This window comes from Pseudorasbora parva, chromosome 23 (assembly GCF_024679245.1).
Source record: "Pseudorasbora parva isolate DD20220531a chromosome 23, ASM2467924v1, whole genome shotgun sequence".
In the NCBI taxonomy this organism is placed as follows: Eukaryota; Metazoa; Chordata; class Actinopteri; order Cypriniformes; family Gobionidae; genus Pseudorasbora; species Pseudorasbora parva.
This window is the reverse complement of record NC_090194.1, coordinates 6,735,992-6,763,952: the sequence shown is the minus strand read 5'-3', so window position 1 is coordinate 6,763,952 and position 27,961 is coordinate 6,735,992. Positions and strand designations below refer to the sequence as shown.

General features: G+C 36.1%; 2 protein-coding genes across 2 annotated transcripts; both read left to right on the top strand.

The window, feature by feature from the left end:
* The first annotated feature begins 1,465 nt into the window (after positions 1-1,465).
* On the top strand, positions 1,466-17,362 carry LOC137062724 (adhesion G-protein coupled receptor G6). The gene is made up of 30 exons (XM_067433618.1): positions 1,466-1,502; positions 3,585-3,667; positions 3,759-4,409; positions 6,350-6,447; positions 6,537-6,610; positions 6,686-6,716; positions 6,791-6,834; positions 7,318-7,466; positions 7,614-7,799; positions 7,886-8,050; positions 8,155-8,228; positions 8,323-8,393; positions 8,492-8,525; positions 8,626-8,648; positions 8,754-8,902; positions 10,096-10,219; positions 11,737-11,846; positions 12,213-12,417; positions 12,722-12,887; positions 13,715-13,861; positions 13,956-14,081; positions 14,154-14,199; positions 14,301-14,404; positions 15,433-15,554; positions 15,770-16,038; positions 16,121-16,226; positions 16,344-16,624; positions 16,706-16,807; positions 16,880-17,044; positions 17,135-17,362. The coding sequence occupies exons 1-30, from the start codon at positions 1,492-1,494 to the stop codon at positions 17,260-17,262; spliced, it is 4,044 nt and encodes a 1,347-aa protein (XP_067289719.1). The 5' UTR covers positions 1,466-1,491; the 3' UTR covers positions 17,263-17,362.
* A 215-nt stretch (positions 17,363-17,577) lies between these two features.
* Positions 17,578-27,926, top strand: htatsf1 (HIV-1 Tat specific factor 1). The gene is made up of 10 exons (XM_067433502.1): positions 17,578-17,711; positions 19,289-19,453; positions 19,553-19,751; positions 20,026-20,073; positions 22,713-22,867; positions 23,852-24,015; positions 24,153-24,249; positions 25,732-25,821; positions 25,956-26,093; positions 27,388-27,926. The coding sequence occupies exons 2-10, from the start codon at positions 19,289-19,291 to the stop codon at positions 27,673-27,675; spliced, it is 1,344 nt and encodes a 447-aa protein (XP_067289603.1). The 5' UTR covers positions 17,578-17,711; the 3' UTR covers positions 27,676-27,926.
* The last annotated feature ends 35 nt before the right edge of the window (positions 27,927-27,961 follow it).

The following is a 27,961-nucleotide window of genomic DNA, read 5'->3' as shown; positions in this document are numbered from 1 at the left end:
ACTCGCGGCATACATTCACAACGCGAGTTCAGTCTGGTGCGTTTCAGTTCATGCCTTTACAAGCTTAACTTTCATAGAAATTAATTTGAGAAGTTAAAAGACTTACATTGCACACCATAGCTCCGTTTAAATGAGTGCCTGCCAGCTGAGCTTTCCCTGCAAGCTGAGTGTTATCTCCCATCCCCCATGTGCGGATTCAAAACATGCGGAAATAGCTCCCTCTGCTGGCTGTAGTCTTTAGCCTTTGGGCAAGCATTCCTCCTATGATGCAAAAATCGTCAATTTGCATCATAGGAGGAATTTTTCCAGAAATAAAATGCATAAATCTCTTGTATCAGGGAGATATGAGGGGGGAAAGCACAATAATTTGAATATACTCCAGGGTTTCTACTGATACAAAGCCATATGCTAATCGCTGAAGTAACCCTTTAACAGATAACGTTACCTCTAGCTGGCTGCGTTTTCTCGGCCCGCTTAACTTCAATGTCTGATTCCTCAGGCGGCAACAGCAAGCAAGAGAAAAGAAACGAGAGATTATTAAACGGCTACCGCGCCAATAAATACAAAAAATTACACCATTTTAAATTAATGTCATTTCCCAATGCTAACGTTAGTCTTTAATCAAATTAAAGACGTTAAAAATGTAATGTTGCCGGATAAGACAAATCTTAATACAGTAGCCTACAGCCCATGCATGCTCCCACAAGTTTGAATAGCATTTTACCAATCTAGTTTCTGGGGGTTTCCATTCAGAAAAATCATGATTAATCACTATGAAAAATATGTTAAGTTAGGCCTAACGTACATACCTCAGCTGCGTTTTCGTTCAGCTCGAGACCGTCGAGAGTCGGCAGGCTTTGGCTCACTGCCTCACGCGCATGTGGTGACAGGAAAAAAAGCGATCACATTATGTGACGGATCAGCACCAAAAGAGATCACATACACAATTTAATTTTTATTTAACAATACTATCCTTCTATAAATTAATGACGTTATCAAATGTTGCCAGACTAGAAAATATATCGAAATCATGCAGAAAAATTTGTGGAAATAAAATTATAAAATGCACACACAGCATGAGACGAGTTTACTAAAAAAGTGTGCCGCTCATTACTCTTTTCTCTCTCAGTGCACTCTTAAAGTTGAACAAACAGTTGACTTTACAAGAGTAAACTTTGGAAATACATTATGTTACCTTTCTGAAGTAAAAATTCGGGTGAAAGTGGGGAATCTCGTAGCTTTCCTTGGCTGAAAAAAAAAATATTCTAGAAAATGCTGTATTGTGATTCACAGGAGAAAAAAAAAATACTGTAGAATTTACCCGCCATTGAAAAAAGACCATGATGCTTTGCAGATCTACAGCAACATGCTGTATACAGGTTCTACAGTAAGTATTTTCTCATTTTACAGTAATAATGCTGTGAAAACTACAGAAATTGGTTACAGTGTACTCTAGTATCTACTAAAGAAACAAGCACGTCTACATCTTGGATGCCCTGGGGGTAAGCAGATGAACATCAAATTTTCATTTTTGGGTGAACTATCCCTTTAATGGTGTCAAAATTAGTTTTGTAAGCGCAACTCTGATATGGTTTCAGTGCTTTATCTGAAAACCATAGGCCACTTAAGACAAGTACACCAAATCCTAATGAATACAAGTCGTATGCCTGTTTTCAAATACAAGGCCTAATAAGTCCCAGACTAAAATGTGTGTTTTAGTTGTTTTAACGGAAAACAAAGAGCACTGGCAGTCACATGTCACTTCCTCTCTCTCTCTCTCTCTCTCTCTCTCTCTCTCTCTCTCTCTCTCTCTCTCTCTCTCTCTCTCTCTCTCTCTCTAAGGCAGACCTAATCCTGGCTCAATTTAAATCCTGTCAATGAAACCAGCCTTATTTGACGCTGTCTGAAACAGTCTGGCTAGGGTCATAACAACAAATTCCCCCCAATAATTAGAAAATTAGAATTTTACATTCTTGATGCTGCTACACACCACTCTGTTTGTTGCTAGCTAGCTATAGGATAACAAAAGTTAAATGTTACATTTTTAGGTTGGCCAGCCTCAGCGGTCTAACAGCGCTCGTCACTGTCAGAATGAGTGGATGGCCAATCAAATCAAAGGTGGGGCTTAGTGTTTAAACAACCAATGATTGTTTTTATGATAAAATGGTTCAGCGACCAACAGTAATAACAAGTGATGCAAACTACTCACTTTATGACATTTCAGCATTTTTAATTGAAAGTATGTCATAATTTATGTAAATCACAACTGAAGAAACGTTTAGCATTTTTACATATATGTAATATGTACGATTTTTGGATTTAAAATATCCAAAAACCACAAGAACAATGTTTGTGTGTTGACTTGTGTAGCCCCCTCACGTTATCTTAAATGTTAAGCTGCGAGCAACACTCAAATGTATCTAATATGATAAAACAGCGCTGTGTTTCCCCACATACACATGACTGGAAGAAGCGGAAGCGGTCGTCTGCGGCATAATAAAAGCTTTACGAAATCAAGGCATCGTCAAGTTAAGGCTAACGTCAAAAATTACACATGTGGCTTTAAGTATTTTACTTTTACTTACTGTATAGTATAGGCTCGACATGCATTAGAAAATAGAGTATAATAGTTTAACAGGGTCATAACTCATAAGACATTTGAAATGCAGTTGCAAATGGACTTTGCATTTCAATTTGAAATTTGACAGTTACATACAGAAAAGAAAATCCAAACGCAGATCAAGCATTTGTGTTTCCATTATGTCACAATGTATGCGTACACAATTAAAAAAATAATTTGTTGTTTTAACTTAAAAAAAATAAGTGTTCATGTTGCTTTAAAAATTGTAAGTTTAGTCAACTCAAATATCCAAGTTGTCACTTAGTACAACAACTGCACAATTTAAGTTGACTGAAGGTGGCACGAAGAATTTGAAAGGTGTATCTAAGGCTAAAATACATTTCATTATTGTGGATAAGTTCTCAGATTTTTTTATTTATTTTGATTTGCTGTCTAGCACAAACATGTTCTTCAGGTTTATTGAATGTTTCCATGCTGTGCAATTTTGCAAATATAAGAGAGAAATTGTAAAATAGACGTATAAACTCAAAGCTGCAGCTGTTGTTTGCTTATCATATTACAGCTATACTGACTGATCTTGAACTTGGCTTTATGAAGATGGTGTACAGTGCATATGTACACAGTCATTGGCTGACATGTTGATCTGAATAAGTGGATGATGGATGAGCTTAATGAATAACAGTAGAATGACATGGGAACTTGTAGAGGCCACTACAAGATCTCTCTCATGGTCATCCCTTTCACATCAATCAGCATACAAGCTGATGTACAGTTACTCTCTTGAACGAAGAAATGACCTACATGGAAATTTGACACTAGCACATATTAATGCGTGAGTAACTATTGTTTCCTTTTGCTTGCATCTAACTGCAATATGCTCAATAAATGATAAATGGTTTATATGGAAAATGCTGAGAAAACTCAGTGTTTGAAGCGGAGCTTGATACTGACTTATAAATAAACCAAAATCTTTGTGTGTAATTTTATTCCTTGTCTTTTTCAGCTGGACAATGGAAAAACACAATAAACAGGTTAAGGCTTTATTCATCATCCTCATTCTATGTATAATAACATGGAAGAATAGAGGTATTATTGTTGCGCAAAATATTTCACCATTCACAATTTCTTATGTTTAGTTATTTTGTTGTGTTTTACATCATTTCATTTTACACCTGAGGTTCAGTAAATGCTGACAGTCTGTGGGGGAAGAAGGTGGATTTCTTACAGAAGGACTGTAAATACTGGCTGCTGAATAATGAAGCTAAAATCCCAGCCCTGGAGGAGCTCAGTGTGTGTGTGAACATAAAGAGGAAGATCAGCAATTCAGACTGGACCGCGTTCACGTACCTTCACCCTGATAAGACACGCATAGAGCTGGGGATGAGGGGTCATGGATCAGACCTCAGTATCATAATGTTTGGGATAGAATGGACTAAATCTTCCGTGGTGACATTGGGAAACTGGCATACAGTCTGCATGACCTGGTCCAATTCTATGACTGAGCCAAAAGTCTATGTTAATGGATCCGGAGTGAATCTGGAAGCAGAGTCTAAAGGAACGGCTGTGCATCCTCTCTACAAGAGTGTTGCTGGCGGTGGCACTTTGACTTTAGGTGTGTACCACTATTTTGTGAATGACGAGATGAACATCGAAACAGGAAAAGAACTGAAGGGCAGTTTAAGTCTGTTCAGGGTGTGGAAACGTGAACGCAGCGCTCAGGACATTTCAGATATGACCTGCACTGATGGAGATGTTCTGCATTGGGAGAAACGAATCTGGAAAAAAGACGACCACTGTCAGCCAATAGAAGACCATACGCAACAGTGCGGTAAGGGACAAAAACGTACACACAAAATGTGTTATGTATATGACACTTTACACAAATAGGGTACACTGTAAAAAAGAGAAGAAAAAAAGTCAGTAAGAATATGGCACAATAGTTGTTTAACCTGTATTTAAGTATGCATTGCATTGTTTTATATTGTAGGATTAACAGAAATTTCTTCAAAATTACTGGATAATGTCCTGGCTTTACAAAAAGTCATCTCTTTAAAAAATGGTTTAATAGTTATTAATTTCTGTATATTTAGCCCAAGGTTTGCAATTTTCAAAATCATTTCAACATGAATGCAGTTTAAAACCCAACAAATACACCAAACACCAAAAGTAAAAAAAAACAATACAAAAGTTTGTAACACTTTAAAATACGGTTAATTAGTTACATTAACATGAACTAATAATGAACTTTTAAAGCATTTACTTATCCTTGTTAATTTTAATTTCAACATTTACTAATACTTTATTAAAATCTTGTCACCATTATTTAATGCACTGTGAACTAACGTGAACAAACCATGGACAGCTGTACAAAGATGAACAAATACAGTAACTGCTCATGGTTCATTAACTAATGCTAACTAATGACCCTTATTCTAAAGGGTTTTATATATATATATATATATATATATATATATATATATATATATATATATATATATATATATATATATATATATATATATAGATTAAATTATATTTAAAATAAAAATTAATTTCCCATAAATTAAAGATCCTGGATTATAATACTATACATTACATTTATAAATACTACACTATATATTATTACCTTGGCATATAATTACATAATAATATTTAACAAGTTTCTAATACAGCGGCTATAATACAGCGGAGTTGAATTCTTGATATCAACAATTAGCATTTCTGATATCAAGAATTCATTATAATTTAATGTATCTAAAATGGCTTTCTTACTATAACCAATCACATTCATGATATCAGAAATGAACATTGTCACTAGTGGCAATTTAATTCTTGATATCAACAACTGAATTTGAATGGCAGCCTTTGGTAACATTTCACTAGTGAAAATACAACTACTGATGTCAAGAATAGTACGAATTAAATTGTTGATATCAAGAATTCATATCCACACGTTATAGACTACTGATTCACGACTTATAGGGAGCTGATTGAGACGCACCCAGGTTTTCCTGATCAGAAGAATACACAGAAACAACTATATCAGATATAAGCAGATGCATAAAATAACGCGATTGTCAACATTTAGCAGCATATAAATCAAAACTGCCTGATTTTACAGAATGAAATGTTGACCTATGATGAGGTAAAGACCTTATGTGCCAGAGAAACAATCGCGCAGCCATTTTACTGTTTTTGGGCTACGTCTCTGTATATTTCAGTATTAAGCTGGTGAAGTGGATTTAACTTATTATTATAGAGTTAACGAAAGTTAACTCTGGGGAAATTCTGGCGGGGAAATAATTATTTGTGTGAATAATAGGCATAATGACAGGTTGATGAGGTGACCTTAAGTGTTTGGTCATTGTTTGTTTTTTTAATTGTTTTTATTTTTATTTTTAACAGTGATCATTTTGAACGCATATGTTTTATTAAATCAACAGTTAGTTTGTGTAAATTGAGACATTGGAATAATATTATTTACTTGTCTCTCCGCTGTTAGTTTTATGTTAGGCACTAGATTATTAAATATAATAGGTAAATCATAAAAATGTATTTTTGTCTCTAATGTTTTTAAAAGAAAGTACAAGAGTTCCATATTCATGAAACGTAATAGTAGCCTATATATTGGCTGACTTATTTAAATTATCAATTTAAACAAAAATAAATAATGTTTGCTAAATTCTGTCCAATTCGGTATGTACAGTATATATGTCATGCCCCCTTTATTGGTCTTTTTTTATACCTCATAATTTCCTCTTGTTCCAGACTGGCCTTATTATGAAATAAAATTAGTGTTTATAATCTGTCGGGAAGACGGAAACAAAACAAACACTGACAGCGCTCGAGAAGTTGCACATCAGTGGGTGAGCTACAAAAAACACATATTGAATTTTTACTGCTATTAGTTCAAGACAAAATGTCAATAAAATTTGTGTTTTATTTTCTCTCCAAGTTAACACAAGCACTAGGAGAGTTAAAATTGTGGACGCCATATTTGCACAAAGTCGAAGTGTTTCCTTTAGGAGGGTAAGATCTTAATCTAAACACAATACAAATGTTCTCAGGCCAGAATCTAAATTTACTCTTGTTGTCTTTTTACAGCTTACACACACGCTCCAGTAGAAATGCAAAGGTGCGTCAGCAACGTTAAGACTATCAAAATATAAATCCACATGCTCATCAAACTAACAAGATTTCTCTCTTCAGCAGAGAACCATGAAATTATGGGCGACAAGTCCTGGAATGAGCCAGTGAGGATCTTTTTTATTTCATCTTTTTCACCTAGAAAGGATTTTTCTGAATCTGAAAGAGCTTTTAAATAACATTTGTGCTTTTTGAACATGGATTTTGGTACACCCTTGAAAATAAAGGTGCCAGGAAGAACTAAAAATGGGGTTTCAGAGTGATGCCATAGAAGAACCATTTTTGGTTCCCCAAAGAACAGTTATGTCAACGGTTCTTTAAAGAAATTTTTTTTTCGCACCTTTTTGCCCTACAAAGAACCGTTTGTCCAATGGAAAGGTTCTTTGGATATTAAAGGTTTTTATTGAAACATACACCCTGGCAAAAAACATTTAAGAACCTTTATTTTTAAGAGTGTATTTGGAAACGATCATGTATTTACAAATGCATTTTTATTAATAAGACATTTTAAAAGTAAACCATATGTCACCATATAGCACACATGGACAAAAATATTGATAATTTTGTCATTGTGTTGTTGTTTTTTATAGGTTTGACTGTTTGGCTCACCTAAATGTGACTCCTCCTGCTGATGTAGGACAAATGCAGGATGAACTCTCTAAGATCCTCGCCAAGAGACACAAAATAGACCCTTATGAAATAATTACAAATCCTGATTTCATCTTCATATACCCTCTTGGTAAACCAGTTATACTCCAAGACACTAAAGCATAACCTCATCCAAATATACAATTGTCCATAGTCAAGCATGCTTCTGATGTAGCTAACAAGTACCGGTGTTTTCAATGATCTAATTGTTTTCTTTTTTTCATTTTACACTTTTTAGAGGATCTCTTACCAGACCCAGACATAACTCATCCAACTGAAACACTAGCAACCACAACTCAGCCGATGTCTGAGACTACTGAAATCATGACTACTGCAAAATCAATTGGCACAACACCCATACAAATGGAAACAACAAGAACAGTTGTTTCATCCTCCACTGAAACCACAATCCTGTACAGAAACTGTATGTATTAGTTTCTCTCTCATGAACAGTAAAATGCATACCATTGTAGATTCACACAGGATTCTTTGACTTCATGTTTTGAACAGTCACCATCTCCACACCATTCATGGAAACAACCCTGGCAGAAAGTTCCTCGACAATTAAGGACACAACAGTTTTATCCTCCACAACAGTTTTATCCTCCACAACAAGTCGCGCATTAAATACAACTATATGCTCTCCTACAGTTTCACAGGATGGAATAATATCAGGTGAATACTTACATTTTTACTATGACAAAACATTTTTTTTTTTTAATTCAAGCACAATTACTAATAGTGTGGCATGTTTAATAATGTATCTGTCCTGAAAATAGATATTTATTTCAATGTCAACGTCAATGTGACTGTAAAAGGCTCTGGTGACCCTAAGAGTATAATTGAAATCTGGGTAAGAAAACCTAAAAATGGTCCAGATGTGTTGCATGTCAAACTGGAAACATGTACCATATCTCAGTAGTGTCTTTTTTAAATTATCATTACAGCTTAATGAAACTCTTTCTAGTAAAGGAATATCTGTGTTGCACTTCAAACTCGTGACGTCCTCAACACGAAGGTTAGTCAGTCTTGTTGTTATAATGCAGAGAACAGACCAAATCCCAAGACACACTATTGAATTTATTTTAAACATGAATGTCTGATTTGTGTTTGCAGTGTGGAAACAAAATTATCCAAAGTGGATAGAAAGGTACATGCTATTATGCAAATAAATAGAAATTGAAAGTTTCTCATAGATAGGCTACACAACATAACTATATTTCCCATTATCTTGTTCATTTGTTTCGCAGCGTTCCCTCTTCTCAATAACGAGGTATGAGCTCAACAGCAATGGAAGAAAAGGAAACAATAGCGAATAATCATTGTTATGAACATACAGCATGATTTAATGTGGTTAACTGATATGGCTTTTTCCCAGCCATAGCTGTGTCTTTCATGCTCAGGTAACAACTTCCTCAAACATCGCAGACACACAAAAACAGATTCATGAACTTCTGGAGAAACCATACACCAGTGGATTAGTACACTTGGATCCCCAACCTGAGGACATTTTAATTAATTATATTGGTATGTGCTACATCTGAAGAAGAAACAAAAATCTGGGGCCGTATTCACAAAACATCTTAAGGCTAAAAGTAGCTCCTGACTTTCCGATTTAGGAGAAACTCTTAAAAATAATGGCCGTGTCAGTCCTAATTTTAGGAGTATTTTCTAACCCTGCGTCTCAATCAGCTCCCTAGTTCACTAGTCAGGGGGCACTGATCAGGACATAAGTCAATGGGCTGACTCCCTGATCAGTGCCCTGACTAGTGAACTAGGGAGCTGATTGAGACGCACCCTAAGAGTATTTCACAAAGCATTTTAGCGCTAAAACTACTCAGAAAAGTAACTCCTAAGTCACTAAGACCAAATCACAATAACATGATCTCTGTCCTATCATAATTAAAAGGCAAAAATAATAAATCATATTTTTAATTTAATAAATAAATAAGAAAATAATGTCTGAGGGGGTCAAGGAGCGAGGTGTTGTGATGCAGAAAATTGTCCAGGGTAAAGGTGAGTCGGCTGAGTATACTGTATACCTCCTCTAGAGCTGGTTAGTGCTCCTCCCGAACATAATTTGTCAGTTGAATTCTGTCGAAATCGAACTTTGTTAATAAAACATAACTTGGCGCTTGAAACATAACTTGTCGCTTGAATTCTGCAATCTCTCGAGATGTTTACAGGTTAGAAGCTGAATGATGTTTTTTCTTTATTAGTGACAGCCTACTTTTTAAGATCTTTATTTGAATATCGCATAATTCTTATTTTAAAACAAATATTGCCATATTTTCAATATGGCAAAATGATGCATCGTTATATACCTCTGTAAATCACTGACAGTCTCCTCCCCTATCAGCCAATCACTGTGGGCATAGTTCGTAAGCGTGATGACAGCAACGAGGTCAACCCTGCCCTTTATCTTAAAACTTATCTTTATTCCTTAGTAAAAGTTGGTCTCAGCAGCTTTGTGAATAGGTTTTAAGAGAAAACTCTTAGCTAAGATATTTTACTGCTATTTAAGAAAACTCTTAGTGGTAAGATCAAATGTTTTGTGAATACGGCCCCAGATGATGAGAGGATCAGATCATAATACATTCTCAGTACTCTCATTATAATATGGATTGAAACTGAGGAATGTAATATTGAATTAATTACATTTCATTATATAACCGCACACAGAGTATTCTGAATGCAACTCTCTTGGTCTCCAAAAACAGGGCCATGTCCTGAACACAACCATCACACCAGACAAGGGCTTTTCAGATGGCCCCAAATTGGGGTTCAACGCATTACCTCGCTTTCCTGTGTGGGAAACTCTGACAAGACAGCATATAGGCAGTGGTAGGAGCCTCTCGTAATATTCTGAAAATGTTCAATTTTGCTGAAACAAAACTAATGGTATGTAAAGTAGCCTATGTAATGTCTGCACCACTACGGCACCAAACACAAGTGCACAAATAATTCACACCATTCCCAGGTAAGTTGGGAAAAAAATGTTTTCCTAACATTCCTATTTAGATATGAAATATCATTTTTAATTTCTGGCAAGTTTTAAGAATTATTTTCCTTGTTTATACGAACATTAATTATGTAAAACTTTAGCAGAACATTAAAGGGTTAGTTCACCCAAAAAGCACAATTCTATTATTTTATCTCACCCTCATGTCATTTCACACTCATAAGACCTTCGTTCATCTTCTGAACACGAATTAAGATATTTTTGATTAAATCCGAGAGGTTTCTGAATAGGGCCCTATTTTTTTACGATCTGAGCGCATAGTCTGCATGACGCAGGTGCACTTAGGCCGTGTCCAAATCCATTTTTGCTGGTTAAACGAAAAAAGAATTGTGTGTTTGGCGTAACCTGCAATAAACCAATCGGAGTCTCACCTCCTATTCCCTTTAAAGCCAGTTGCGCTTGCACCATGGTGGGTTCGCTATTTACATGGCATAATTTGTGAGGGAGACGTAAAATCATTTTATTTTTAAAATTTAAAAATTAATGCGTATGTTGCACATCCCTGTGTAATAAGCAACGTGTACACACCTTGTGCACCCGCATATAGGAGTATATTAGTAATGCGCCCTTTAAATAACAAAAAATACTGCGCTATTGACTTAAGACCAGGGTTTTTGTTAGTCAATGGCGCAGTTGTTTTCAGATGCCTCAAAACGAGCCAACAATGCTCCTGAACACACCTCATTTTCAGACCAGCACACCCATGGGTAAGCAGATGGGCGCGAGTACTTTTGCTGTTTAAACAATGTGGAGCTAGATGTGAAAATGATTACTGCGTCAGGCTGAAACTAGCAAAAAAACATGTGCAATGCACCGGGTGTATGATAGGGCTCAATAATATTAAGGTGTAACCACTAGAGTCACATGGACTATTTTAACGATCTTTTGATCTGCTCATTGAGACCTTGATAACATAATTATCTACCTATAAATCCTTCAACACTCCATTGTCAGAGTTATTGCTCCTAATCACCAACTTTAAAAAGAGGAAGCCATCTGATTTAATATTTGAAGGGGCGGCTGTAAACCAATTAATCACATGTATGTTCCATATGGCGGTATCATTAATGTCAGAACTGTTTGTATGATCGATTTCATTGCAGAGTTTAAACAATCTATTGCTCTTTAACAATGTTCCAGACGTGTCAGGTTTATTTACAGCCACAACACAGATGGACAGGTTCTAACCCTGAACCTGAAGAGCATTACATAATGTTTTGTATCTTTCAGTCAAGGAGCTCTTAACTAATTATTAGATGGATTTGATCCAAATAATTAATGGTTTGATATGTTGATATATATGTGATGTGGATTGTGACTGTCTCACCCTTCTCTCCAGTTTTTTGGATGCAAACTCTAACAATGCTCATTGGACGTCTCCAGACCTGGGCCAGTGCCAGGTTGTAGTCAACAGTGTGTCAGATCTACAGGACATCACAGTCACTAATGGTAAACCCTTCTCAGAATTCACAAGCTTTTAAAAAGAAGTCAACTGAATCATCGTTATTCACAGAAAACACAGATAAAACACAAATTATGGTTCCAAAAAGTGTTTTTGTTTTTTTCACAATGATGCCATAGAAAATCCATTTGGTTCCCCAAAGAACCAAACAATTTTTTTCCTATACAGTAAAAACTATAAAGAACCTTCTGTTCAATGAAAATATTACATGGATGTTAAAAGTTCTTTATGAAAATGCCAATAAAGGACCTTAATTTTTATAAATCTATTTTAATACATTAGCCTCTATTTAATTTTTCTATATACTGTATGGGCATCTCTTCAAAACACTCCCTTATGCTTTTCCCTATTAGACAATGCAGAAGATATTCTGGCCATGATTCAGGACTTGTTACATGAGGACAATGATCTGGATGAGTTTGAGCTCTCAACGGTTTTCAATAAACTAGCCGATGTGATTAACGTTAGCGTGATCACACCTCCGCTGGGAGAGGTCATCATCAACATCACGTCTGACATCCTGGAGTCTAAAAGCAACCTGCTACCTTTCACCAACAGGTGTGTGTGTGTGTGCGCATGTGTGTGTGCGCATGTGTGTGTGTGTGTGTGTGTGTGTGTGTGTGTGTGTGTTTGTGTGCGCGTGTGCGCGCCGCGTGTGTGTGTGTGTGTGTGACATGAGCGTTCATTTAATATATTTGCTTGATTTTTATTAAACAATAAAAGTAGCTAAACAAATATTGTAAATGATATAATGTGGTTGACAGTGAAATAAATTGTGCGTAACTTTATTAAATTAGGTCTGATTACAGGCAGATTGAATGTTTTCCATGTAAACAAAAATCCTTTTGCTGTGTTTGTGTAGTATTCTGAACATCACAGAGGCTGTTGGAGACCTGATGTTAGGGTTCACCGGAGACTCAGTCAGTTTAACAGCTTCTGCCTTGGCAATATCAGTGGTCAATATTGACCAAGAACATTTTCATAACCTCACCTTTGGAGTCTCATCCACCAAAGGCTTCAACCCTGAGGTGAGCAATTTCATGAAACTAGCTTATTACACTCAGGGCCATTTTTTGGGATTTCCGCCTGGATTTGGCCTACCCAAATTGAAAAGCTTCCCATACACACATACAGTGGTCTAGGTTCAAAATATTGGTGTCATTGGTGTTATAACAGCTTACACAACATATACTTACATGTTTATCACTTTTTGCAGTGTTTTATGTAATTTTAAAGGGTTTCCTGTACAATGACACCAACATTTTGAACCTAGACCACTGTATGTGGGTATGGGAAGCTTTTCAATTTGGGTAGGCCAAATCCAGGCGGAAATGGAACTAGAGTAATTTAGTGTAAAACAAATGCCAAAGTGGTGCATATCTCCAGAAAGTATAGACTCTAAGTCATATATGACATCATAGCTCCTCCACAGACATTTAAAATGGAAAGTATACACATGAAAATGTCATTCCGGACCCTGTACAGGGTCCACGGAGTTTAAGAGGCTAGGTGAACTTTACATTTATACACTACCGTTTCAAAGTTTGAGTTAAGAAAAGAAGGGGGAAAAAGAAACAGATACTTATATTTAGCAAGGCTGATCAAAAGTGACAATAAAGACATTTATAATGTTATAAAAGCTTTCTATTTGAAGGATCATTGACATTGAAGACTGGAGTAATGATGCTGAAAATTCTGCTTTAATTATTATTATAATATAATATAACAAACGTAGAGCTTTGAATGTTTCTACATTTCTATTTTATACTTTTTCCTACCTTTAAAAACATAAATCATATACATAAGGCATCTTAAAAGTTACACAGGGATCAAATCTTATGCTTTCCTTCTATAGATTTATATCAACCAGGAGCCTTTTGATGGCACAGTGGCCTTCATTTCACTTCCATCTGAAATACAAAACAGATTCCCAATCTTAAATGATACCAGCCCCCGTATTCAGTTTCAGTTTTATGGTGCTCCAACTCTCTTTCAAACAAAGGTGAGTTCAAGTTACTGTGGCAAATGTTCATTTTACAGTTTATATGTGTCTTTTGTGAAACTATTTTGACACTACTTTTGCGAATTTGCCTCAGAATGAGCCAGAGAGGAAAAAACTGAACACGTACGTAGTGTCTGCAAGTGTGACTAATGCCACAGGGCCCATTGAAAACCTAAAAGAATATGTTGCGATCACTCTGCACCATCTAACAACTAAGACAGTAAGTGGAGTTTTTAGAAATGTCCAGCAATTTAAAAAACAGATAGTTAAGCTGCCTTTTTACCTTTGACAGAAGGACCAGGATGTCCAGTGTGTCTACTGGGATTTCAATAAGAATGGTAAATTGGACTGAATAAATACATTATAATTCTTCTCATTATTAGTTGCTGTGCCTCATAAATTTATTTTTGTCGGTGGGTTTATGCATGTGCTATTTAAGATGGATTTGGAGGATGGAGTCCAAAGGGGTGCTGGACGTTTAATATCAGCAAAGATTACACAACCTGTCTGTGTGACCATATGACCCACTTTGGAGTGCTGCTGGTATGACACACAATTACAATTACTTTATTAGTAAAAAAAAAAGAAGTATATATATATATAATACATTTTCACTGTATTGCCAAAGGTATTAGGACACCCCCCAAATCATTGAATTCAGGCGTTCCAATTACTTCCATTGCTACAGGTGTATAAAATCAAGCACCTAGGCATGCAGACGCTTCTACAAACAATAACTCCATTTGTGAAATGTCCTCAATACTAAATATTCTATATTCAACTGTTAGTGGTATTGTAACAAAGTGGAAGCAATTGGAAACAACAGCAACTCAGCCACAAAGTGGTAGGCTATGTAAAATCACAAAGCAGAAGTCACAGTGTGCAGAAGTCACCGACTTTCTGCAGAGTCAATAGCTACAGATCTCCAAACTTTGTGTGGACTTCAGATTATCTCAAGAGCAGTGCGTAGAGAGCTTCATGGAATGGGTTTCCATGGCCGAGCAGCTGCAAAGTGCAATGCAAACCATGGACTCTAGAGCAGTGGAGTGACAACTTAGGCTTCTCTGTCTGGCAATCCGATGGGCAAGTCTGGGTTTGGCGGTTGCCAGGAGAACGGTACTTGCCTGACTGCATTGTGCCACATGTAAAGTTTGGTGGAGGGGGGATTATGGTGTGGGGTTTTGTTTCAGGGGTTGGGCTTGGCCCCTTAAAGGATCTCTTAATGCCTCAGCATACCAAGACACCTTTGGGATTAATTATAGAGCAGATACATCAGTGCCTGACCTCACAAATGTGTTTCAAGAATTAATTCCAATAAACACACTCCTAAACCTTGTGGAAAGCCTTCCCAGGAGAGTTGAAGATGTTATAGCTGCAAAGGGTGGGTCAACTCCATATTAAATCCTACGGATTAAGAATGAGATGCCATGAAAGTTCAAGGGGAGGCAGGTGTAAAGGCAGATGTCCCAAAAAAATTGGCAATATAGTGTGTAATATACACAAATAGCTCAAATGACTCAAATAGCATTTGGATATTTTTATGTATTATGATTTTTTTTATTTTTTTTAAGGACGTGTCCAGAACTCCTATTGATGAAAAGAATGAGAAGATCCTCACTATTATTACATACATTGGCTGTGGTGTGTCTTCTTGCTTTCTTGGGATCACAGTGCTAACATACACCCTCCTAGAGTAAGATGATTTAATATTTGATGTTAATAAATTGCAATGCAGCATATTTGCATTGCTATAATATTTGCCACAATGTACAGTATATGCCAGATTTTCATGTCTATTCAAACGGTTTTAAAAGTTTTAAAATAAAATGTATATTTTATTGTAAATAAGTATGTTTTCATGTTATATTGCTTTGCCATAAACTTTGGATGTATTGCATCTTAATACAGGAAGTTAAGAAGAGACTACCCATCCAAAATTCTGTTGAACCTGTCCATTGCATTACTGGGACTGAACCTGGTGTTCCTACTGAACTCCTGGATTTCCTCTTTTGGCATCCATGGCCTATGCACTGCTGTGGCAGTGACCTTACACTATTTCTTACTGTCTTCCTTTACCTGGATGGGCTTGGGGGCTGTGAATATGTACTTTGCTTTGGTCAAAGTTTTCAATGTGTATGTGCCCTCATACATCCTGAAATTCTGTTTGCTTGGCTGGGGTGAGAGGTTTAAGCTTATTAAAACATTTAGAGACCGATTTATTTTTTTATTTCATTCAACATCCATTATGTCTTTGTACAGGGATTCCACTTATTATATGTGGCTTGGTGCTGGCTATAAAGAGAGATGCATATGGCATGAACAACATGAGTGACTCCCAAGTGACACTGGATGATTCTGAAATGTTGTTAGTGACGTTGGATCATTTTTAGCATGAAAATCGAAACAGAAGAGCATTGCAAATAACTTTGTATTACTATGGTGTCAAATGCAAGTGAAGAATTTATATGCCTTTCTCTTTCAGCTGCTGGGTACAAAATGATGTGGTTTTCTACGTGTCAGTAGTGAGCTACATAGCCTTCATACTACTGTGCAACAGCTCCATCTTCTTAGTGGTTCTGATCCAGATCCGAAACATGCAAGTCAATCAACCTGCTGGCACCCGAAGTGGGATCTTGAAAGACCTGCGGGCCGTGGCAAGCCTTACCTTCCTATTAGGTCTGACATGGTCTGTGGCTTTTATTGCTTGGGGTCCTGTCAAAGTGTTCCTCCTCTACCTATTCTCCATACTGAACAGCCTTCAAGGTGAGAAAGAGCTCATGAAATGAATTTATATTCAGCTTTACGATCCAATTTATTAATAGTCAATGTTATGATTTATTCCAGGATTCTTCATTTTTGTGTTCCACTGTCTCATGAAGGAAAACGTGCGTAAGCAATGGAGAATACATTTATGTTGCGGTGCTTTCAAGCTTCAGGAATACTCTGGTAAGCACAAATTTCTTCCTTGCAATATTATATCTCGGAAAACACAAGCACTGACTTTGTGATTGTTTTCAGAATGGAGCCAAACTGCAACTGTGGTTCCGAAACACAAACCCAATCCACCAAAAACGTTTCCTTTCATGGCATCTGTGAGATCCATCAAGTCTAATTCAACTCAGAGCTCAACGGTTTCCTCAGAATCCAGCCAACATCAAGTGACTATCACAAGACCCGACCTGGGTAAGATGTTACCAATATGATATAGGCTATTGTTGATGCTATAATGTTCAAATCTTATACATTTTCTTGTCTTCATTTTTCCTGTGGTAGGATTTGTATATGAAAACAGTTTGATCATACCAAGAGCCAGGGCAGGACTGTTGGTTCTTCCCCGTGAGGCAACTCCTGTCATAACAAGTGGGCTTGAGTTTCCTTCAAGGCCATGGAAGAATGATTAGACACAGATATCTATCCCAAATAAATGTGACTGTTTTTTGTTTGTTGCTCTGTATTAAAGCTGTATTGTTTTTTTCTGGAAACTTTCCATTCATAATTACACTTGGCTCTTCAGAAAAATAAATAAACAAACATGTAAATTGCTCAGGTTATATTCGGTTGTTTAGATTATTAAAAAGAAAAAGGGTGTTGTAGTTTAAACAAAGGTGATGTAAATGTATGATTTGTTTGTATAAAATGACTTTTATGTTTCCATAATAAATCTGCGATTAAGTGTAAAAGTGGACTTGAATGAAAAGCATACGCTTAGTAGTTCTGAGAGAGAAATCCTAGGGCGGAACTACACATGTCAGAACGACAGTTCCATTCCGGAAGACGCACAGCATTGGACTCGCGCGTTGCCCTCGGAAGTGCAACAATTTTACGTTTTGGAGGCTCAGCAGTGTAAAAGGTGGGTTGTCTTTTATATTTTATTTGTCTAAAATGATAAAACAGTGTACATTTTGCTGCTCGCATCTTTTATTCAACCGTGCGGTTTCTCTAAATAAGCCGATGAGCAGGTGTGTGTTCGCCCGTCGGATCTGCATAAGCTGATTTATGTGTGTTAGTTCACATCAGTCTGTATGATCCAGACACCCGGACTATGAGCACCGGGAGAGTCCCTGGTGGCTTGGCGACTGATTTGGCCCGCTGCCCTGTATTTATTTTAATTATTATTATGTTATGTTATTGCCTGCTCATTGTACCACAGTGAGCAATTCCGAATCTGGCATTCGTTAATAATAATAAATATGTTAGTCTCTATTGGCAACGCTCACGTACGCGTCGTGCCTCGCCAAGCGTTTTCGATGGAGAAGCGACCAGATGGAGTAACGTTAGGGAAAGGTCTCCAAGAAGAAGCCGCGAAATGTAGCAAAATGACTGACATGTTAAGCGCTTCAAGTGCAGGTCACTTTCATCTGTAAATGGAATAACGTTACTCTAGTTTTGTCTTCGTTAAATTAGAAAATGTTTACAGCAGTATCCCATTATTGTAGTCACTAAAAATACTGTGTGCTAAAGGAATCATTATTAGACCTACAGTGGAAGGCAAGAAAAAGTATTTGAACTACTTGCAGAATATGTGAGAAATTTTATCAAAATAAGAGAGATCGTAAAAAATGCATGTTCTTTTATTTAGTATTTTCCTGAATTTATTTATAGAATATGTTTACATATAGTCAACACAAGTCAAAACACAAAATGACCCTGTTCAAAAGTTTATGTAACGTTGATTCTTAATATTGTGTCGTTCTCTGGATGATTTGTGTTTTTTTTGTAATGGTTGTTTGTGATTCTTTTGTTTGTCCTGAGCAGTTAAACTGCCCAATGTTATTCAAAAAAATAATTTGGGTACTGAAAATTCTTGTTTTCGAAAATTATCTATTGAACAACACACTGTATTAAGAATCAAGGGTTCATCAACTTTTGAACCAGTAATTTTTATGTCTTGTGGACTATATATAAACATCTTTTATGTAAAATATCTTGTTCAGGACAGTACTAAAAAATAACATGTATTTTGTATGAGCTCACTTTTTTTTTTTATTATTCATATTTTTATTCATCACTACTAATTTAGCAGACAGATATTCACATCAAATTATAGTATATGTAGAGAGGGCTCTAAGGAAGACTACAACAAAAATATGAATCATAATAATAACTTGTACAAGATTAGGACTTTTCTTAAAAGATCATGTCACCATCGGCATAAGTGGAATTATGTAGGTTAGTTCACATCAGTCTGTCTCACTCCATTAATACTATGTTACTACATTTATATACAAGTTTTATTCATAATGTGATGTGGACTTCAATTCATACCGAATGCCCAAAAGTCATTTACTTCTGGTGTGATCCATGAGTTTCTTATGTCTTCATCTTAATTGGCTGCCAGTACATTTTAGTAAACATTTATAGTTTTATTGTCAGGTATCTGAGATGTGCAGAGCTCATGATATCTTTGTCTTGTCTGTGTTTCTGTAGATGAGCGGGGACTCGGACGGTAATAAAGAGTTTCATGAGCAGCTCCGTTTGCAGCAGCTGTATGAACAGAAGAAAGAGGGTGGAGATGATCCACTCACCTACGTCGACCCAGAAGACGGCACTGTGTACGACTGGGACCATGAAAAGAGAGCATGGTTTCCAAAGGTCTCACATTAACAAACAAAATGCCACATTTACACAATGTCTGTTTTAACCCGATCACAGCCGATTCGCTGTAAGTTCATGTTATTTGTTTCTTTATAGATAAATGATGATTTCATCGCAGCATATCAGGCAAACTATGGATTTAATGAGGAAGGGGCCCCTGATCCATCTGTTGCGGGCCCTCCTGCCGAACCTCTCCCTGCCCAACCAGAGGAGCCCAAGAAGACGGAAGATAACTCGGACCAGAACAAAACTATTGAGGCCGCTCAGAAAGGAGAAAAAAGAAAAGCAGACCCAGGTTAGACAATATTCATAATTATTTAGCTTATGAGAACCGAACTGAGCTGGACTCTTATAAATTAAATTAACTAATTTAATAAATTGATGAATTGTCTTTACAATGGAACTAAATAAATATTGAACTGATTTTTTCCTGTTATCACTGTTAAGATGCTTTGAAACAATCTGTATTGTATAAAGCACTATAAAAAGGTTACTTGACTTGTCAATTTTTCTTTACCAAGTATTATTATTGAATTAACAAATAAAAAAAAATGTCTTGTGTTTTACAGGCTGGTTTGAAGTTGAAAAGGACAAAAACACAAATGTTTATGTGACAGGTAAATTATTTCCCCATTATTGGATTACAATTACTATGGCCTGGTTTCACAGACAGGGGACTTTTAAGTAGCTTTTAAAAATGTGCGTTAACATTACTGGTGTGCATCTTGAGACAAAACAGTGGCACTGGCATATTTTAAGATTAACTTTCAGTTAAAACAGCTCAAACATGCATTTCAGTCTGGGATTAGGCTTAAAGGTGTACTAAACTATTCCGTCCGCTAGAGGTCGCCTATTCAAAACAAAGGCGTAGCTTGATGATGCTAAGTTTGAGCTCAGAATCTTGGGACATGTGGTCTTCTCCTCACAGCCGGTGGAAAAAAATCGGGATAGGACTCGGGCAGAAATCATGTTAATGTATGTGATTATTAACGTTACTATAAAGCAGAGCAGGACCGAGTGTTGTGGAGCTGAGCAAGGCCGCAGCAGCGATTGTTAATAAGATGAATGGAACACACTCCTCTTGAGCAGTGGGACTTTTATTATGCCATTATTGCACCATTTCCGCTTTTCTGGTCATGAGTATGAGGTAACACAACTCTGTTTATCATATTAGATATATCTGAGTTAGGGCTGGGCGATATGACGAAATATATCGTCTGGACGATAGAAAATGTCTATCGTTTTATATAAGGCTCTATCGCTTACGCCACGATAAGGCGTTTATGGCAGAATTTTACGTCAAGATGCACCTCACGCCACGGCATGCCCATGCAATACATAAACGCGCTCCCTCTGTCTCTCTCTCGCTCTCTCACTCACACACACACACGCGCTGCAGCCTCCCTTCCACTCACGTCACTTTTTTAAAATCCCCCACAGCGCGAAACACGAGTCCCGCAAACGCGGAGCTGAGGAGCTTGTTTGTAATCAGAGGACAAATGGCTCCTTAGTTTCGAAATGGTTTGGGTACAAGGTGATCGCGTTGAAAATAAAGGCGTTTGTCCAGCCTTAGAAGCTCATTTGAAACATTGCCGCGGCTCATTTAAGAAAATGACAGCTCCGAAGAGACGCCGCTTTAGTTTGAGGTAACGTTACTGCTAACAATAATAAAGAAAGACGATCAACACCTTATGTGTTACCACTGAAATGAAGATGTAATATATTTCCAAATGTAAGCCCATCTTAAGCGAAATGCACGCTTCATACTGTCGTCTGCTCTGGCTCTAACCTCGAGTGTTTACTTTTTGCAAACCTTGTGAGCGCGCAAACCCAAACGCTGTGACCTCGCGCCAAATGTTTTTATTGGTTTATTAAGTACAAACAGGCGAGTTATGAAAAATTGAGTGCGAGGGATATGTTCAATCACACAAAAAGATTTTGGAATGAGACGGCCAACTGTAGTAGCGTTTAGTCCACTGTCTATAATAGCCTAATTTAGAGATCACTTTTTTATTTATTTTAACCGACAACTTTGATCGGTTAACGTTGATACGGTCAGCCATCGGTCAAACGGTCATCGGTAAACATCCCTAGGCAGGTGTTAACTTTACTAACAGTCTTGCTTTAAAAAAAAGGTTCTAAATAAAATAAAAATGTAGTCCATACTACCTTTATTTGTTTTGTATATCATTTCAAACTGCATTTCCACATTGCAATTTTGTATAGACTATTCATAAACTGAATTAATAGAAAGGTTGCTATATCTTTATGTATATCGTTATCGGGATATCAAATGAGCTATATCGGGATATGAAATTTTGGCCATATCGCCCAGCCCTAATCTGAATGTGTTAAAATTATATCATGACGTTACTCTGTGCGTTTGCTCGGTGGCTGCTGTGATAATGGTAACACTGCTAAGAGTAAAGCGTTTCTGCAGAATAAAAACGGAAACCGAGGGTAACGCAGATATGACGCAATTGACAGGCGACTTCCTCAGACGTCCCATTTCATTGGTTAAAATACCAATTTTCTCACAATTTACAAATACTTGGAAACATTTGGGATATTGTAAGTACTCAATTGAAGAGAATATATAACACTAGCCTAGTGGTTTTTGGATATTTTACTGAAAAAATGTTACTTAGTGCCCCTTTTTAAAGGGATACTTCACCGCTTTTTCATATTAAACCATGTTATTCCCTTAACTAAAACGAGTGTATACATACCTCTCTCGTCTGAGTGCATGCACTTAATCGCTCTGACGCGCGGTGACATTCTGATAGCATTTACACGAATAGCTGAACAAGCTAGTATGGTGACACAAAATAAAATGTGGCACTTTTCTTAGCGGGTTAAAAAGGAGAAATATAATGTATGGCGGAATAGCACTTCAGAGAGTACTTCGATTCGGCGCAGTAAAAAGTCACGCCTGAAAAATCCTCCCTCATTTCCAAATGATCTCACCTACTCATTGTGAGAGATGTGAGGTAGGATTTGTGCACGCACTGAGACGAGAGAGGTATGTATCAACTCGTCTTAGTTAAGGGAATAACATAGTTTAATATGAAAACGTGGTGGAGTGCCTCTTTAAGATTTGTCTGTGACAGCGTGTTGGTATCATGTTGTAAATACTGGTATGACTCCCTCTAGTGGCCACATCTGCCTATTAAAACAGCTGGCTGGTTTAAATAAGAACTGACAATCAACATTTCAGTTCATGACATGTTTTTGAGTTCCTGTGTCTTTCTGCTAGGTCTTCCTCTAGACATTACTCCAGATGAGTTTGTGGAGATCATGTCCAAATGTGGAATTATCATGCGTGATCCTGTCACTGAAGAATATAAAATCAAGCTCTACAAGGACAAGGATGGGAACCAAAAAGGAGATGGACTTTGCTGCTATTTGAAGGTTATTATGATATTATGATCAATTAAATATTCTATATATATTTTCAAATAAAAACAAATACATGTTTGACGTGCAAAACATTAAGGCCACTTTTTAAGCAATTTGGCATCAGGACCCAGAAATATTCCCCCATTGCATTATTATAGATTATATTTAACATTATATATAGTAGTTTAATTTAGCTGTGACACTAAAACTCTCTAATCTTGATTGGGTTTTTTTCTCTCGCACTAATTTTCATTTTGAGTGAACTGTACACAATACATATTGTTGAATTTTTGTAATGCGATTTATTGCGACACGATATATTGTTACACCCCTATATACTGTTATAGTATTTATTAATATTTTGAATAAGCCTTTATTTGTATATTTTTATTTAAGTTTTATTTATTCTGTTATGTGCTTTTGTCATTTTTATTAGACTTTTTAGTATTTTGATATTTTTCTTTAATTGTATTTTAATAATATATTTTTTTTATTTGTAGTTGTAATACTTTTAAATAATTTATATAAAAATATATTTTTTTATATTTAATAATTTTAGTACTTCAACTTATTTTAGTTAGCTGCCAAGGCATTTCTAATTCTTGTTTAACTTTTTTATCTAATATTTGTATTTTATACTTGATTCCAATGAACAAAGCTTTCAAGCTTGATTTCAATGAACAAATTCTGTTTTTAATAGTTTTAGGCCTGGTTTCACAGACAGGGTTTAGATTAAACCAGGGTTAGTTCGATTAGGACATTTAAGTAGCAGGTTTATAAATGTGCCTTAGAAACAAACATTACTGGTGTGAATGTTTTATGGCATATTTTGAAATGTGTCACTGCAAGTTGCTTTCAGTTAAAACAGCTCAAACATGGATTTCAGTCTCGACTAGCTGTGAAACCGGGTATTAGTTTTTAAAGCTATTTAACTCGGTTTACATGTGTGTTTATATAGTTTGTAGACAAACCTTTTTATTTGATTATTCCCTGCAGAAAGAGTCTGTAGCTCTTGCCGAGCGGCTCTTGGATGAGTCTGAGATTCGGGGCTACCGACTGCATGTGGAGGCGGCGCGATTCGAACTCAAAGGACAGTATGACGCCAACAAGAAGAAAAAAAAGAACAAAGAGTACCGCAAAAAGCTCCAGCAGCAACAAAAGTAAGAACCTTTTCAAGCTGAATCCTGTGGCTCTATATAGTCCATTCTGACACATGGTGCAACAATGCTCTGCATAATCAGCATATTTTTGTGTGGCTGTAAACATGACTGACACTTTTGTCATTTATGATTATCAGGCAGCTGGACTGGAGGCCGGAGAAGGCCAAGGATGCTCGCAAAAGGCATGAAAAAGTTCTCATCATTCAAAACATGTTTCATCCCAGTGACTTTGAGGTAAGAGTCTGTCTCAGAGTGCACAACACACCCAGAGGAAACACTTCTACATATTGCAGATGGTGTTATAAAAGAACATTTTGCTGGCAACACTTTACATTCAGTGCCATCTGCATGAAAAGTACCTCCTGTTTTCTACATCTAGATCTAACCAAAACCAGATCAACATACTTTTTATAGATCAGAATAGTTCAGCCTTGCACTGGTATTCAAGATGTGCAAAGTCAATTACAGAAATGCTTTTGATTAGTTAGAGTTTAGAGCTACAGCATTTTTTAGTTTCTCCGGGACCACGATAAACCTCTTTGTGTCGGAGCTCGAGGCAGGTCTGTCTGCATTCCTGAAGTAGGCGCAGCTTACGGGTGAGAGGAGCAGGAATGCAGGTGTGGAGCTGCGATTCAAGAAACATCATGCTTTCTACATCTTTTAATTGAGTTTAATAAATGAGACTGAAACTATGTTTGTGATTCCACTATAAGTAATATAGGCCTCAAATACTATATATGGCTAATTTAACTAACTATCATTCAAAAGTTTGGGATCATTAAGATTTATCAAATAAATAAATAAAATTATTAATACTTTTATTCAACTGATCAAAAGTGTCGGTAAATACTTTTAAATTATTAACAAAGATTTGTTTCAAATAAATTTAATTCAGCTTTGACATCACCGGAATAAATGACATTTTAAATCAATTTAATTCATTTAAATTAATCTTTATTTTAAATTGTAATATTATTTTACCACTACTGTTCGGCCTTGGTGAGCAAGAGACTTCCTTCAAAAACATTAAAATCTTACCAACCCCAAACTTTTGAACATTTAAACATTTAGATGCACCTAATCACTCTTTATTATTAGTAGTATTTTTTAGTATTTTTATAATAATAGCAAGTGATTAAATCATATGCCGTAACACTAAGAGTGTACTAGATCCCAGCTCTGCACACTGGACATTTCAACAACTAAAACAAACATCATCAAGTGCATCCTGGGATGCTTTTTAAACATTTCAAAGGGGTTCACATGAACAATACAACTTGTGAGGCTGCTTTTCCTTTATTATTATTATTTTTTAATTAACATTTTAGTAATGGTTAGGCACAGTTTATAATTGTCTACATAGGCCATTTCAATCTTTTAACCATAAGCTTTTAGATTTAAAAAAAAAAGCTGCAGTGTGTAATACTTATGAGGATCTATTGACAGAAATACAATATTATATACATTACTATGTTTTCAGTGGAGTATACATGTCATTGTGTCATTCAGTGGATCTTACATAATGGACCGTTATGTATTTAATATCTTGGAATTAGCCATTTCTATCTACGTACACCACAGATCTCCTTACAGTGAAAACGCCATTTTAGATTACGCTAAAAGTTACGCAGTGCACCTTAAAATAATGAAGAATATAAATATAACCTAATGTTTTAACTGATAATGTTGATGAGCTGCACCATCTGTCTCCCGCAGGAGGATCCTTTGGTTCTGAATGAGTACAGAGATGATCTGCGGACAGAATGTGAGAAATTCGGCCAAGTGAAGAAGGTCATCATCTTCGATGTAAGTCCTCTTTTACTTCTGTCCACAATTAGTACGATAACTTAATTCTGTTTGCACAAGTCAGCATTCAAATGTATCTTTTTTTTGGTGCTATTTCTTACACTCAACTCTTTGCTTTCTTCCACTGGAAACAGAGGCACCCTGATGGAGTGGCATCTGTGGCTTTTAAGGAACCTGACGAGGCGGACATGTGTCAAGCGGCTCTGAATGGACGCTGGTTTGGAGGGAGGAAACTATCAGCACAGCCGTGGGACGGTGTAACTGACTACCAGGTAAAATACTCAGGCTGTTTTAAATCATCATCAATGAGTACTTCCTCAATCTGATGTTTTTCTGATTGAATCAGGATATTTAAAGAGGAGAGCAATATAGGGAGGGACATTAGTTTATCAGTCAGGAATTTGCTAAATCATGAGAAGTGGGTGTTACATACATAGTGTTTCTCTAAATAGCCATTTGGCTTTTTAACATTATCCAACAGTCTCTACAGGCTACACGATGTCATCAGAAAAGTAAATGTATTACATTAAATAAACTAATACAAACATTTTTTATTTAACAAATTTCTAAAACTGAAATAAGCTATTAAAAAACTATATGGACATATTATATAAAACAAAGGCAAAACATTTTTTTCTTTGGAATCACTTGCACAATTGGACCAGAGATGTGTATTAAGAAAGTTATTGGGGTCAGTTTCAGGGTTAACATAGTAGACTTAAACTAATATCATTAAAAAAACATTTTGTTAAATGTATGACAATTTACTAAAACTAAAATAAAGGTATTAAAAACTACATGGACTTTTTATATAATAAAAAATAAAATAAAATATAAAAATACAAAACACCAAATGATTAATTTAGCTTAAACTAGTTCAAGATATTAATACATTTGAATGAAAACCATAAAATATTGTTACTTAAAATAAATGTTAAATTAGATAAAATATTTTTTTTAAATAGTTTATTTTAGCTAGTTGCTAAGGCAATATTGGCAATAATAATTGTAATTTATTTTAACTGTATGTACTAAAATAAATTATAAAGTCATTTAAAAATTATACAAATTTAAAACATAAAAATTTGTATAATATTATCTTAACAATACTAAAATATAACACTTTTCAATTAGATTTCATCTCATCTTTAAAGGGATAGTTCACTCCAAAAAATTGAATTCTGTCATTTACTCATGCTCAAGTTGTTCCAAACTTGTGTGAATTTCTTTCTTCTGTTGAACACAAAGGAAAATATTTTGAAGAATGTGGGAAACTGAAATGTTCTGGGGCACCATTGACTTTCATAGCATTTATTTTATTTTTTCTTCTATGGAAGCCAGTGGGGCCCCAAAGCGTCCTGGTAACACACTTTCTTTAAAATATCTTCCCTTGTGTTAAGCAGAACAAAGAAATGATGACTAAATGACAGAATGTTTATTTTTGGGGAACTGTCCTTTTAAGATGGTTCTATAAATGCTTGCTATAGAACAAAAAATTGGTTTAAAAGGTTTCTGTTCTCTTCTGCTTGTTTTCCTCTGCCTCACTTTTTGACTCTGGCCACGCAGGTTGAGGAAACCTCACGAGAACGAGAAGAGAGACTGAAAAGCTGGTCCTCTTTCCTGGTTGACGGAGCTAATCCCGACCCTTCAAAAACAGCCGAACAACAGAATTCCAGCACACAAGAAGCAGCAGAACAACAGAATCTCAGCACACAAGAAGGAGCAGAACCGACTCGACAGGAGGAGGGTATAAGCGAAAGCGCCGCAAAACCACAGGAGGAGAAAGATGAAGAGGAAGGAGGAATGCTGTCGACCGATAGCAGTTTAGCAGGAAGTGATGAAGAGGATGCGTAGAGAAAACAGAACTTGTTTAATGTATCTTGCTCAGACGTCTCTACACAAATATACAGTGATTTCCTTTTATTATTGTCATGACATGCCAGTGCATTTCACCGTATCAAAATTTGGTGAACAAGGATGGAAATTTAACTGCAAATAATCTTTTGTGTGATTATAACTTTCCTTTACGCTAATGTGTGTCACTGTCCGAATCAATCTGATATTCTGTTAATAGTTTTATAGTAAAAACACATTTTGTGACCTCATCATTGTTTCTTGCTTTCATGAAAAATAGTTTCTT

Bases quoted from the DNA above. Each gene is read 5' to 3' on its own strand.
- LOC137062724 (XM_067433618.1), top strand. The intron at 6,835-7,317 runs GTGAGGATCTTT...TGTTTTTTATAG, and splicing joins ACAAGTCCTGGAATGAGCCA to GTTTGACTGTTTGGCTCACC. The intron at 13,862-13,955 runs GTGAGTTCAAGT...AATTTGCCTCAG, and splicing joins CAACTCTCTTTCAAACAAAG to AATGAGCCAGAGAGGAAAAA.
- htatsf1 (XM_067433502.1), top strand. From the start codon at position 19,289: ATGAGCGGGGACTCGGACGGTAATAAAGAGTTTCATGAGCAGCTCCGT. The intron at 19,454-19,552 runs GTCTCACATTAA...GTTTCTTTATAG, and splicing joins AGAGAGCATGGTTTCCAAAG to ATAAATGATGATTTCATCGC. The intron at 25,822-25,955 runs GTAAGTCCTCTT...CACTGGAAACAG, and splicing joins AGAAGGTCATCATCTTCGAT to AGGCACCCTGATGGAGTGGC.